Raw genomic sequence first — 13976 nt, 5'->3', positions numbered from 1 at the left:
TGCCTCCTCTGGGAAATCTGTTTACTCCAGCTTTGCCTCCATCCCCCACCCGGGCCTCACCTCCCACACCTGCAAAGACATAAACAGGCCAAAGAATACCACTCGAGAGGCTTTTTCCATTTTATTTCTTTGGGAAAGGAAAACAAAAAGTCTTTCCATCACATATGGTAGAGATATATATTTATATATATTTATATATAATTTCTTTTGTGGTTGGACGTCCCAAAGCTAAGTCTGTTCATATTTTTTTCTAGTTTTTTCTTACTAATGCCTTCTCTTCTCCCTGCCCCTGTGGCCTAGGCCCAGGTTCTAGGGCAGGTACAGTGAGGGGTGAATGGAATGGGCAGTGGTTGCCAGGATGGCCTCCCACCCAGCTCAGAGACCTGGTGAGGACCACCCAGAAGGGCTGTGCAAAGGGTCAGAGGCCACACAGAGGGGCACTCATGTTTTTGTGGGGGATGCACAGCTCATTAAACAGTCACCAGTCATGGGAGGAGGCTGGTCAGGGGCTAGGGGACTTGCTCACAGTAGTTGCCAGCTCTCTCCACCTTGCCCCCCAAAACTCAGTCCTGGGGGTGGGAGGAAGAGAGAGTGAAAAAGAGAGAAATACAAGGGCTGAGGGCCAAGCCTCCTCCAATTTTTATTGCTGGTGAATTAGAAATTTGCTTTTCCCTTCCTGTCTTGGGGTGATGGACTCTGAGAGGGCCCCAAGAGAAGTAGCTGACGTCGGCTGACCTAACCCCTCATGCCAGGCCTACCCTGGGTAGATGCTGAGCCACCTTAGGGCACCAGGAACCTCTCAGGTCAGCCTTGTTCTTCAAGGGCAATCACATCCAACTCTCCCCCTACCCCCAAAACAAGGGCCTCCGGCTTAGACTTGGGCCAGTGGAGCTGGGAAGTGGGCAGTGCACCAAAAGTCAAGCAGAATTTTCTACTGGAAGAAAAGGTGAGACTTTGGGGAAGAGGCTGCCTAGGAAGATGATGTGCTGAGCATGAAAGCAGAAAGAGGCTGGGGGAATAGAGTGCGGGAAGACATTGCAGACACTCGTCTGACCTCAGAAACTGGGTGAGGAGAGTGCCTGAGAGGCAGGTAGTACTTAATAGCTGTATTGGAGCCGGACAGTGGCCCTGGGTGTGGGGTCAGCCAAGCAGATGGGGCTGTTGCCCTGCGGGATCCTGGCCAGAAGGGCGAGGGTAGAGCCGAGAAGCCATCAGGCAACCCTTTCCAAGAACAGGAGGACAGATCTTCCCTGGGTGCCGGACTTCCAGCCCCAGTCCTCCCCTCCCGCAACACACACACAGGGACACACACTCACGACCAGGCCAGGCTCTGAGGCCTGAGCCCAAGAGATCTTGGGGGGAGGGGCTGGGCAGGTAGCCCTCTCAACCAAAGGCAGGCCATCTGCTCCCACTTGTCCTGCCAATCTGCCCAGGGAGGGAGAGCACTGTAGGAGGGAGAGAGGTCTGGAGCCCAGGGTCTGTCAGTCTCAGCAAACCCAGTGCAGGCCCCCTCAGGCTCCTTGGCCTAGGAGGTGAGCACAGAGAGCATCACTGGACACAGGGTGGCCCAACAGTAGCAGCCCTGACCCCCAGAAGGACTGGGGCACCTTATGGCACTGCAGGCCTGCTGCCTCCATCTCCAACAAGAGGGTGCCAAGAAAGGGAGCATGACTCCCCCACCACCTAGGATTGCCCCTGCTCATCCTGCCCTCCCCCTATTCCCTCCTTTTAGGAGGGTCCAAGTGGGCTGCCACGGGGGCAGTGCTGGAGCTGGAAGGGCAGGTGGGGAGGGAGGAACCTGGTCACAGCTGCTTAGAGAACCTCTTTGGTCTGGGGATACGGGGTCTATGGGGGAGATGGAGGGTAGGGGACCCTGGGGACTGTGGCCTTTTGACAGGACATTTGTCAATAGGCCGAGTGCCCAGGTCGATCAGATTTCTGTGGACTCAATGCGCTCGAGGCGGGAGGGGGTCCAGGCCTTCTTCTCCTCGCCATGCTGGGGAGTGGGCGTGCTCGCACCCCCTGCGGCCCCACGCTCCCGCAGCCGGCGCTCCAGCTGCTGGTTGCGCTGGTACATCTCCACGTAGCTCAGCTGCAGCTGCTTCTGGTACTCGATCACCTTCTCCTTCTCCTCCAGCCACACGCGGCGCTCCTCGGCGAAGCTGGCACCCTGGCGCTCCCGGGCCCGCCGCTCAGCCGCCAGCTCGGCCTGCAGCCGCCCCACCTCCCGCCGCAGGGCCCGCGTCCCGCTCTCCCCACCAGCCTCCGCCTCCCCGTCCACGGAAACCAAGGAGGCGGCAGCGGCCACCCCGGCCTGACGGCGCATCTTAGCCTCGTCGCTCTCGCAGGTGGCCAAAGCATCCTGTGGCTCGGCCGGGTCCACGGGGGTCAGCGCCGGCTTGAGGCAGGCAGCAGGCAGCTCGCCCTCGCCCAGCTCCAGGCTGGCCTGCTTGCTGCTGAAGGAGTCCCGCAGGCTGAGCAGCTGCTCCTCCTTCTCCCGAAGCGAGGCCCGGCCTTCCCGCAGCTGTGAGCGCAGTCCCACGATCTCACTCAACTTCTGCGACACATCCGCCTGCGAGTCCTTCAGCTGCTGCTTCAGGAGGGAGATCTCACCAGCCTTCTGGCACACCTGGGCAGGAACAGGTGAGAGGAGAAGCCAGGTAAAGGCAGAGCTCTGCTCACCCCAACCCAGCTACCAGATCTGAAGCCAGGGGCACCAAGCTTCCTGGGGCTGCTGGCTCAGCCCCTCATCCGCAGCGACGCACCGGGTTACCTGCCTGGACTCAAGATGGACATGTCTCACCCAGGGGATGGCCTCTGGTCCTCACAGGCACTGCCAGTTGATTTTGTCCTCCCTGCTCCTTTCACCACCCCCCACCCCCTTATGATAGTGAGGGGCAAATGCCCTGGGGTTTCCCAGAGGAACAGAAGGGAGGCAAAGGGGGGAGGCCCAGATCCCCAGCCCGCACCTCCCACTTAGTTTCCTCCATCCGGGGCAGGAAGTCTGCCTGCTCCTTCTGGCAGGCGGCCACCTTATCCTCCAGCTCTTCCCGCTGCCGCATCAGCCGGGCTGCCTCCTCCTGCAGCTGCTTCTTGTCCTGCTGCAGACGCAGCACCTGCAGCTGTAGGCCCTGCTGGGCACGCTGGGCACGGCGGGCCACCTGCTGTAGCTTCCCACTGCAGCCCTGCCGCAGCTCGGCCAGCTCCCGCTCCCACGCCTTCTGACGCTCCTCCAGTACCTGGGCCACCGCCGCCTCGCTCTGCTCCAGGCTGCGCCGCAGAGCTGCCACCTCCTGCTCCTTCTCCCACAGGCGCTCCTCCAGCTCCTGGATGAGTGCACTGGGCGAGGGCGGTGAGCAGGCCGCGAAAGGTAGGCCTCCACCTCCACCCTCCCCAGAGCCCAGGTGGCCTGGCCGCCCCATGGATGATGATGATCCACTCTTGCTGGAGGCCCGTCCACTATCGGAGGTCCCCAGGTCCTGGTAGCCCGACCCCCCACCACTGCTGCCGCCACTACCACTACCATAGCTGGCAGTGCCAATGCGGTTAATGTGGCTGGTGGAGGCACTGAGGGGCGCCAGGTGCTGGCTGTAGCTGGAGCTGTAGGTGGGCAAGCTGGTGAGGGAGTTCCGGCCTGAGTCTGAGAGGCCACTCCCACTCCCGCCCGCTGGAGTCATGGTCCGGGACTTGTCCAGTCCGCCTTTGAGGCCACCAGGGCCCTGTCGTCCCTCAGGAGTCCCATTGGTCTGCGGGGGGCACAAATTCTGCATGGAGTGGAAATTCTTGGGTACGACAGGCTTGAAGGCCGATGGCCGAACTAGTGGTTCTGAGCACTGTAGGAAAGGCAGGAAGGGGCTGGGCATCAGGATGAGGCCTTGGGCTTGGCCCAGGCTCTTCCCTCTGGCCGAGACTTGTCCAGCCCCACCTCCCACCCCTACTGGATCTCCATCCTGAGGTCCCCCATCTGGGGTTCTACCCCATGGCTCCCCAATGCCAGATCTCTGTCCTTGATCCACCCGCTAGACTTGGCCCCAGGTCCCCAGTCCATGACTCCCCAGCCCAGCCTCCATCCTGCCCCTACAACCCAACCTCCAAGAAGGCCCACTTTGCCTTCCTCTCTGGGTTGCCTCCCACCCCCAGAAAAAGGCTGACCTGGTCTAGCTTGCCAGAGGTGGCCAGGAGCTTGGGTGGGTGGCTGGGCTCACGATATTGCGGTGGCGCCTTGTCACTGCCACCACTGCTGCTGCTGCCACCGCTACTGCCAACCACGTTGCCACAGACATCAGTGTGGTCACTGCCCCGCAGATCGCCATTGAGGTAGAGGGAGTTGGCGAGACCCTTGTCCTCTGAGGGGTAGCGGCCTGGCCTCTCCCTGCTGGCCCCACTGCCACTGCCTCGAGTGCCAGGGAAACTGCCCTGGCTGCCCCCTCCCCCTGTGCGGGTACCCACGCTCTTCATGGCAAATTCCTGGGCATGGGCCACCCCACTGCCCACGCTACCCATGGCCAGGCGGGGGTCCGGGGGTCCAAGCTCGGAGGGCCGTGGGGCAAAGGCCAGGAGAGGATCCCGCCCTGGGTCAGCGCGCACAGGCAGTGTCTCCAGCTTCGCCATGACTAAGCCAGGGGGGCACTGTGGGCACAGGTAGGAAGGCAGAAATAGGTAAGACCCTACTCCTACTCCCACCACCCCAGCCAAGTCAACCCAGCACCACTCTGCCCCTCAGTGTCCCCTTCCCTACAATGGGTACAAAAAGTCCTCAGGCATCCAAGGTGAAGGAATAGGGCTGGGATAAAAGAGAGAACTTGGGAATGGGGGTTGCCTGTTGCCCACCTGATAAAGCCCAACCCCCAGGGCTCCATGCACCTAGCCCCCAGCCGTTGCTCAGCTCAGCTCAGCATTCCATTCCTAAAATTCTGCGTTAGCCCCACCTCTGCCATGAGCTTCCCAGGTTCAGTGACCCTCTCAACTTTTTGCTGCAACCCCAGAATTTTGGGGTTCTTTATCCTGGGTCTGGGACCCTAACATCCGAACCTCACGGGCTGGGGAAATGGGGTTGGAAGGGGAGAGCAGTACCTGAATCCAACAGGGAACCAACCTCAGAAGATAGGGGAGGGAGAGAAATACACTCCTATCCAAAAATTGAGGGTGGGGGTCCTTCCCAGCCCCCTAACCTAAGGTGTTGCAGTCAGGGCAGAAGTGGAAGCTCACTACCAGCGCAGGCTTCTCTCCTTGCCTTTCCAAAGGGTTGAGGGGCTGACGGGTCCTCAAGCCTGGGACCCTCCGAGGCCCGGTCTGCAGAGGCCATGTGCCTCACTCTCGCAGTCGGGGCTCGGCCCGAACCAGCTGCGCAGCTTTGGAGGGGCCGACTGAGCCATCCCGGACTGCAGTTTTCTCCTCTGCGAAATGGGAGGAATGAAGGACCTACCTTGCGGGGCTGCCGCGTGCCAGGCGCCCCGAGGCGGCGAGCGCCTGAGGAAACGGGAGTCTTGGGGAGGGTGGGTAGGCGGTGCGCATCTGGGTCGCGGGTGGGCGCCGCCAAGGGCACGCCCTGTCCCCCGCGGACGGATGGGGGCCGCGGCTGCAGTAGGTGGCAGGCCTGCCCGCCCCAAGGTCTTAAGACAGGGCCCCCTTCCCGGGATCAGTCCTCTGCAGAGGTCCCAGGGCTGGCTGAGGCCGGGGCAGGGGACGCAGTGGCGCCAGCTGCTGGCGCTGACGGAGCCTCCCTCCGGGCCTGCGTTTCCCACGGGGGGGGGGGGGGGGGGGGAGGGGAGGGGAGGGGCCGCGCACCCTGCAGCGCCCCCGAGGATCCTGCGCTTGCCGAACCCCGCTAAGAATTCACTGCCACCAGGAAGACTTCCTGGATTACTCCCCTCTCTCGCTCCCTGTGGACCTTGACCCTGTTCAGCTTACCATGAAACCCTCTGAGCCCTTCTGTGGGTGTGCGTCCCCCTCCCCCAAGGCCGGCCCACAGGCGCAGTGGGAGCCAGGCCTCGGGTTACCTGTGCTCAGGGAGGCCCTGCTTCCTCGTTCCTTTGTCTCAAGTTCGCACCTGGGAACACCTGCCCCAGAGATCTGCATAATGCAGCCGGGCAGGAGCACTAGGCAGTGTCTGCCTCGGGTTAGACCCTCAAATAAGTGTGTGGGAAATGGAAGGGGGTGCCCTTCAGGCCTTTTCCCACTACACCCTGCATAAACCAGGCAGGGAGCCCTCCTTCCCTATGAAGTTAAGGGGTCCACATGGCACCCGATGGCCCCACAGACCATCTTCTACCCAGATGCCCTATCCTTGGCCCAGACCAAGGATACGGCATCAGGGTTCTAATGCTGTATCCTTGGCCCAAACCAAGGGAACCTGACAAAACTGTTGTCCTTCAGGAGTCTTCTGGCCCCTACACCAGGAATGAGAGCTCTAGGTTGTTGGAAAGTTCACTACCAAGCTTGTCCACTGTCTTTGTAGAATTCCATACTCAGCATCTGTTCCCACAGGTGTGGAGAAGAGCACTTTGCCACCCTACTCCCTTGGACCTGTCTGTCCCCATAAGCAAGGGCCAAGACTAGGATGAGGACAGAGAGCCAAATGAAGGGTGCAATCAGCAAGTGCACAACCCTGAGAGTGATAGCCTCCTTCCCTTTGTGCCTTGGGTCCCTCTCTGGCCTCACTCTAGTCCCTGCTCTGCCTCTACTCCCCAGCATACTCCAGCCCGCTATGCCTCAGCCCCGCAACCCCCTCCTACCTTAAGCATGGCCCCCTTCCCTTGCCATCTCTGGGTGCAATGTGGGGAGCAGCTGCGGACTGAGAGGATGAAGGCTGAAAGGCCTGAGGCTTGGAACCAGTAGGAAAGCCTGGGCAGGGTTTGGGAAAGAACTGGCAAAATTTCATACAGACGAGGTCAGGTCGTGGGGACAAGGGAGAACTCTGGACTGGGCACCAGGGTGGGTGCGACACTCTTAACATGATAGAGCGAGACTGCTTGGGGAAAATAGTTGCTTTGGGAAATATCAGAGAAAGATACCTCTCAAGCAGTAAATGGAGACCAGGCAAGGTGGCTCATGCCTGTAATCCCAGCACTTTGGGAGGCCAAGGTGGGCAGATTACTTGAAGCCAAGTTCAGACCAGCCTGGCCAACTTGGTGGATCCCCATCTCTACTAAAAATAGAAAAATTAGCTGGGCGTGGTGTGCATTCCTGTAATCCTAGGTACTTGGGAGGCTGAGGCACGAGAATCCCTTGAACCCAGGAGGCAGAGGTTTCAGTGAGCTATGATTGCACCACTGTACTCCTGCCTGGGTGACAGAGCGAGACTTTGTCTTAAAAAAAAAAAAAAAAAAAAAAAAGCACTAGATGGAGAGAAATTGACATCATCAGTTTTCAAGGGTGCTGAGGGTGGGGTCCCGCACTGGGCCAGGGAGCAAAGCCCCAGAAGTCTGGGAGGCACTCTGGGAGCAGGAAGAAGGCCAGGAGAAAGTGGGCCCTGAAGGCCAAGATTGAGGGGATTCAAGAATATGGGGACAGTTTCCAGTGTCAAAAATAACAGGGCCAGGTAACATTGGGATTGGAGAGTGTGCTGAGGATTTAGGAGCTGGTCTGAAGACATCACCAACGTCTATGTCAGAATGGTTTCAGAAAAGTGGTACAAGTGCCGGATGTGGTGGCTCACGCTTGTAATCTCAGCACTTTGGGAGGCCAAGGCAGGCAAATCACTTGAGGTCAGGAGTTCAAGACCAGCCTGGCCAACGTGGTGAAACCCTGTCTCTACTAAAAATACAAAAAATTAGCTGGGCATAGTAGTGCACGCCTGCAATCCCGGCTACTCAGGAGGTTGAGGTGGGAGAATCACTGGAACCCAGGAGGCAGAAGTTGCAGTGAGCAGAGATCATGCCACTGCACTCCATCCTGGGAGACAAAGCGAGACTATGTCAAAAAAAAAAAAAAAAAAAATAGGCCAGGGCGGTGGCTCACGCTTGTAATCCTAGCACTTAGGGAGGCCCAAGACAGGTGAATCCCCTAAGGTCAGGAGTTCGAGACCAGCCTGACCAACAGGGCAAAACCCTGTCTCTACTAAAAATACAAAAAAATTGGCTGGGTGTGGTGGTGCATGCCTGTAATCTCAGCTACTCGGGAGGCAGAGGTGGGAGAATCGCTTGAACCCAGGAGGTGGAGGTTGCAGTGAGCCAAGATCGCGCCACTGCACTCCAGCATGGGTGACAGAGCAAGACTCCCTCTCAAACAAACAAAACAGAACAAAAACGTGGTACAAAACAAAGGCAGTCCACAAGGTTAGAGGAGTGCAGAGAAAGACATGGCAGAGTTCCTGCTGAAAGAGAAGGCAGTCATTTAAGGAGGTTTGAGATTCAAGGGCTTTTTTAATTTTAAAATTAACCATGGTAGAAACCTGAGTGTTAATATGCTGAGGGAAGGCGCCAATAGTGGGATGAAAGATCTAGGCAAGGGGAAAGCAAGGTGGCTGCACCAGAGACCTGGATCTGGGCAGGAATAAACCTCAACAGTGATCATGTTGATCTTGAGTGACAGGGTATAATGTTTGGGAAGGTGCTTTGTAAACTATAAGGGGCAATACAAACATGTAGTACTACCTTCCCTGAAATCCGGGAAAGGATAACCTGAGCATAGGTTGGGGCTGGTCATATGCCACTCTGCCCTACTGTTTCTCTAGAGTGTGTGTAGTCCCCAGCAAGTCTCAGATGCCTCAAGTCGTGGATGGAAACAAGTTTCCAGGACCATTGTCCTGAGCCTCCTTTCTCTGTGCTCTACCTGGGGAATGCTTGACTATCAACCCACAGAAGATCTCTCTGGAGCCTCACTCTCTAAAGAGCTTCTTGTTGTAATTTTAACCTGTCATGGTTAACCCCTTGCAAACATGCCCTGCCCCTTGTCTCTCCCAAGCTTTGGCTGCTGCAGCTTCTTTCCACAAAATCCCAGTAGGGCACTGGCAGGACAAGGAAGAGGATGTTTCCCTGATAAGCAGGAACTGAACCAAGAGGAAAGGTCCTGAACTGGCCCAGGTAACTGAGCATGGTCTGCAAAGGCAGCCTCCTGGCATCAGTGCACCACCCTGGGATGACAGCCTGTTGTCCAACTGCCTCGATCTCTGTCACCTCAGCCCTCAGTGCCTGGGGCATTATACACAGTATTAGCGTCATGAAGGTGCCAAACGGACTCTACCTAAGAGTTACATGTATAGGTACCTCCAACCCACCCCCCAACCTGTGTCTCTCCCAAAGCTAGGAACACTTGGTGTCTCAGAGGCCCCAACCCCAGACCATTCTATCTCCTAAAAATCTCTAGCCAGCCCCTCCATCCAGCACCCCTGCTGGGGGCTCCTCAATGGACTTTCTTCTCCTGCACTCCCTCCCCCAGGCAGCTGCCAGGGAACTCCTTCTAAAGGGCAAAGCTGATCTTGCCCCTGCTCTGTCCAAATCCTTCCACGAGCAGGATCAAGTGCAGTAGACAGAGTTCTGGCAGCATCAGCTCCAAGTGTAAATCCCAGCTGGACTGATTAGCAGTGCAACCTCATGCAGGTAATTTCACCTCGAGTTCTCACACTTACCTTGCAGGCATTTTAAGAAGTAAATGTATAATGGGTGAAACACCTGGTATTCCTCTTGGTCCCCAGAACAAGAGTACAGCTTGCAGCAGGGTCCCCAAGGCCTCTCCTGATGCCCCTCCTCTATCTCCCCTGACCTGAGCCCCTCTCTACTTCACACACAAGCTCTTGCCAGCTCTCTGTGACCATCCTACATGCTTCTAGACCAGTCCAAAGGCTGGCCTCAGGACAGCATCCCTGATCTCTACCCACCCGAGGGGGCGTCTTGGAGCACTTGGCTCAGGTCACTCCAGGGAGATTTCACTCTGAGGCATCCCCATGTCTGGCCTGTAGGTTTCCCAGGGGCACAGATGGCAGAGTCCTGGGGATCTCTGGGCCCTGCACCAAAGAAATGCAGGGCAAATGCCTGTGGGAATGCTAGTTATGGGCAATGCAAAGAGGCAGTGAATCTGGGCAGGGGGAGCAGAAGGGGTTTCCAGGAAGCAGGACGGAGGGAGGAAAGGGATCTGGGGGCACTGCAGGGCTTTTGGGGTGCAGAGATATCCAGAACTTCTTGGTTGGGATGAGTAAGGGGAGATCCATCTTCCCTCGGTGGCCTAAGCACTGGCGGCAGAATGGGCCCATCACCTAGCTACTGGCTCTGATGAAGCCGGTGTTTCCGGACTGAGGGGGCCGAGAGCGCCCCCTCCACCCCGAGCACACACACGCGCGCACACACGAGCTTCTGCTGGGGGTGGGGGGGTCGCCATTCACCAGCAGCCCATGGCCCGCAGAGCCAACTGATAGAGACCCCAGCCACAGGCCACAGGACCTAGGAGTCCCTGCGATGGGGGAAATCCCGCCCGCACCTCCCCAGGCTCCCCACCAACGCGTGTGGCCCCGGGGGGCGGGGCGCAGAGGGAAGAGGTGACATAATCCGAGCCGCACCCCCTCTGGCCGCCACCTCCTCCCAGGCCGGGCGAAGCATCCATGACATCATCCGCCTCCTCTCCGCTCCCCTCCCCATTGGGACCCCAGCAGCGGGACGCGTCCCCTACCCAGTCCGGGTCAGGTCTGACATGCCGCGCAGTGCAGCAGGCACGGCGGCAGGTCGGAGCCGGGAGGGATGCCACGATGGGCCTGCCTCACTTACTCGCTGCCTCAGGGTCCGGCGCGGGGTCTCCGACACGGGCGCCACCGGCCCGGCTCGCTGGCGCAGCCCGAAGCACGCCCGGCGGGGCGCGCGGCGCGGGCCCGGCTCCGCTCCGCGCCCCTCCTGCTCCCCTCCCGAGCCCCGCCCACCAGCGGCTGCGGCAAACGCGAGCCCGCCCTCCGGCCACGCCCCCCGGGACAGCCAATGTCCGGGCTGGGGCGGGGCGAGGCGCCTTAACCCCTTCGTCGCTGCGCCCCGCCCGCGCGTGGGACCCCTCCGCCTCACCCTCTCTAGGGCGCGGCAAGACAGTCACAATCCCCTCTGGTCATCGCTCGTTACCCCCCAGGCCCTTGGGCTTGGGTTTAGGCCCAGTCGTTCCTCTGCAACAAATCCAATGGAACCGCGCCCTCGCTGAATCCCACGTCTAGGAAGAGGGGGAGGAGCTCCTCTTGCTTGGGTGAAGGGGCTCCCGACTCCGAGCCCCGAGCCCCATTCCTCTCCCGCGCCAGCTCTTCGGGACGCGGCCTCCCAGCGGACGCCTTTGGACCTTGCAAGTCCGCTAGGTGGGGTCGGGACGAATCGTCGCGGGTGGATCCACCCGGCCGAGAAACGACCCGCCCGGGCGCGAGGACCACGGGCTGTCGTGCAGGAGGCGTCGAAGGGCAGTAAACTCCGTTCGTGATCAAACGGAGACGATTTGAAACTTGCTGCTCACACTGGATCACCGTCTGGAAGGTGCGACGGGGAAAAAATGCACATTATACCCCAGCAGGATTGAACGCTTTCACCCTGTCCCGCGCCTGGCGTAACGCGTGGCCCCAGACCACACGCTGCAATCCGGGGTGAGAGGGATTGAGGTGGGGACTTTGTCCCGGACCTAGAGCACCGGCCTCGCCCGCGCCGGCAGCGTTCACTGTGGGGAGTGCTCACTCAGCCTAGGGCGGCCCGGGAGGACTGCCGGGAGGAGAAAGTCGGCCTTGAATTGAGGCCTCAGCCTTGAATAGGGTGGGGAAACAAGCCTGGCCGAGAGTTTAGCACTAGCAAAGGCCTGGAGGCACCAGGGTCTGTCCTAAGAACTGCAGTCTCTACTGTGGCTGGGATTTAACGCATTACGTCTCTGCTGTTTACAGGTGTCGTGTTTGGTCTTACGACTTTGTATTCTCTAGTTTTTATTTATTCCTGTTTTCTGAATTTTCCCACATTTGCTTTTATTTTCTATCGTGATTTTCAAGGCAGAAAGTGTTTTTAATTCTTCTCGCGACTGCCTTTAATCAAATGAAAATAGTTCACATTTCACAAATTAGTAAAGTCAGTGACAAATAATTCGTTTTTATATTCCCCTTTATGTCATAAGAAATGTAATGTGCTTTTCTGCCTCCTACCTGCCGCCCTCACTACTTATATTTGTCCACTTAATCAGGACAACAGACCTAGCTTTTGTTTACACTTTTTTTTTAAGCCACATTCTTTTTCAATCCTTGTTTTTGGCTTTTGCCAACTCTGTTTAATTGGTTTCAATGTCACTGCCGGTTTTTTGTATTCTAATTTTTCTATTCCTCGTTTGGACCTATCTCTCACATGACTGGCGATTTCAGGGGGGACTCTGGAATGTTGTATTTCCTAAGCCTTTGCCCTAGGTGAGAATGCCTTTACAGTGATTTCCTGTTTATAGGATTCTTGAGTCTCAAGCTTTCCCCCTCAAAACTCTTGTCTTTATTTCATTGTCTTCTGGCACTGAAAATGCAAAGCTGGGTTTGTCTGTTTATGGTCAGCAGTTTGCTTGGTGCTTGCAAGGGTTTTTCTTTACCCTCAGAAGTCAAACATTTTGCCAGTATAAATCAATATGGACCTTATCTATTAATTTTCCAGAAACAAAAGAGGTCTTCTTTGCAGCTTAGAAAAGTTTTCTTCCTGTCCATTCTGTGAAAAGATTTGGGTTTTTTCTTTCCTGTCCTCTAAAACTATCACATTGGATCACCAATGTCAAATAAATCTGTTTTCTCTGCACCCTGGGAGACTATATCAAGTTTTTCTTCACCATTACGGATTTGATTTTCTTCAGAGTCAAGAGTACTGTTTATTTTCTCCAATAAGACATTTGATTCTGCTTGTTTGATTTTATTTTCTTTCAGCCAACTTCCATTCCACCTCTGTCTTGATCTCAACTTAATCTCTCTTTATAGTCTCCATTCCTATTTCATAGAATAATATGGTTTTGCATCTTTAAAAGAACACCAGGAAAATAAGAGAATACTATCTATATCTGACTCTGGTCCAATGCATATGAAAACTTTTCTTTTTTTGAGACAGAGTCTCACTTAAAATTTACACAAACTCTAGCATAGTGTGTAACTGTTCAATGAATAACTAATGCAATCACCTTCCTTTCTTTCAGAGCAACCATGAACTAGACTTTTTTTTTTTTTTTCATGAAACAGAGTCTCCCTCTGGAATGCAATGGCGCAATTTTGGCCCACTGCAACCTTCACCTCCCGGGTTCAAGCGATTCTCCTGCCTCAGCCTCCTGAGTAGCTGGGATTACAGGCATATGCCACCACCATGCCTGGCTAATTTTTGTATTTTTAGTAGAGAGTTTAGTAGAGTATTTTTAGTAGAGGGTTTCACCATGTTGGTCAGGCTGGTCTCGAACGCCTGACCTTGAGATCCGCCCGCCTCGGCCTCCCAAAGCGCTGAGATTAGACTATTTGTATCTCGGTTCATCAGCTGAGCGAACCAATCAATACTTGTTTTGTTTTGTTTTGTTGCTTAAGATGATTTGTCACTTGCTGATTAATGATCACACAAGTTTGTTTGTTTTTTGAGACAGTCTTGCTCTGTCACCCAGGCTGGAGTGCAGTGGCATGATCTTGGCTCCCTGCAACCTCCACCTCCCAGTTTAAGTGCTTCTCGTGCCTCAGTCTCAGTAGCTGGGATTACAGGTGTGCACCACTACGCCCAGCTAATTTTTTGTATTTTTAGTACAGTCAGGGTTTTTGCCATTTTGGCCAGGCTGGTCTCAAATTCCTGGCCTCAAGTGATCCACCCACCTCCACCTTCCAAAGTGCTGGGATTACAGGCCTGAGCCACTGTGTCTGGCCCTGAAAACCTTGATAAAGTGGATCATTTTCTGGGAAATAAAATTACAAGAATAAAAAAGATGTTAAAAACATCATCCAAGAAATATGTCCAAAAAAGGTTCTGGTGGCTGGCATGGTTACTTACGCCTATAATCTCAACACCTTAGGAGGCCAAGGCAGGAGGATGGCTTGAGCCTAGGAG

At 56.2% G+C, this 13976-nt stretch overlaps 1 protein-coding gene across 5 annotated transcripts; it reads right to left on the bottom strand.

Annotated features, from left to right (window-relative positions):
* Window positions 1-105: 105 nt before the first annotated feature.
* Window positions 106-13142, bottom strand: LZTS3 (leucine zipper tumor suppressor family member 3). Of its 5 annotated transcripts, none has more exons than XM_017944960.3 (5): window positions 10983-13142; window positions 5234-5396; window positions 4153-4629; window positions 2970-3833; window positions 106-2629 (listed from the first exon to the last, which is right to left on the bottom strand). In XM_017944960.3, the coding sequence occupies exons 2-5, from the start codon at window positions 5303-5305 to the stop codon at window positions 1931-1933; spliced, it is 2112 nt and encodes a 703-aa protein (XP_017800449.1). In that variant the 5' UTR covers window positions 5306-5396; window positions 10983-13142; the 3' UTR covers window positions 106-1930. The 5 variants fall into 5 exon arrangements, with proteins under 5 accessions (XP_017800449.1, XP_009214743.1, XP_009214744.1 ...); XM_009216479.4 differs by lacking the exon at window positions 10983-13142 and adding an exon at window positions 10698-10843; XM_009216480.4 differs by lacking the exon at window positions 10983-13142 and adding an exon at window positions 10698-10830 and having other exon boundaries at window positions 5172-5396.
* Window positions 13143-13976: the final 834 nt, after the last annotated feature.

The sequence above is a fragment of the Papio anubis genome, chromosome 16, assembly GCF_008728515.1.
Source record: "Papio anubis isolate 15944 chromosome 16, Panubis1.0, whole genome shotgun sequence".
NCBI classification, from domain to species: Eukaryota; Metazoa; Chordata; class Mammalia; order Primates; family Cercopithecidae; genus Papio; species Papio anubis.
The sequence above is the reverse complement of the archived record's forward strand: the minus strand, read 5'-3'. Positions and strand labels throughout refer to the sequence as shown.

Bases quoted from the DNA above. Each gene is read 5' to 3' on its own strand.
- LZTS3 (XM_017944960.3), bottom strand. From the start codon at position 5,305: ATGGCCTCTGCAGACCGGGCCTCGGAGGGTCCCAGGCTTGAGGACCCG. The intron at 4,630-5,233 runs GCAAGGAGAGAA...CTGTGCCCACAG, and splicing joins CCCCTCAACCCTTTGGAAAG to TGCCCCCCTGGCTTAGTCAT. The intron at 2,630-2,969 runs GTGCGGGCTGGG...GTTCCTGCCCAG, and splicing joins TGGAGGAAACTAAGTGGGAG to GTGTGCCAGAAGGCTGGTGA.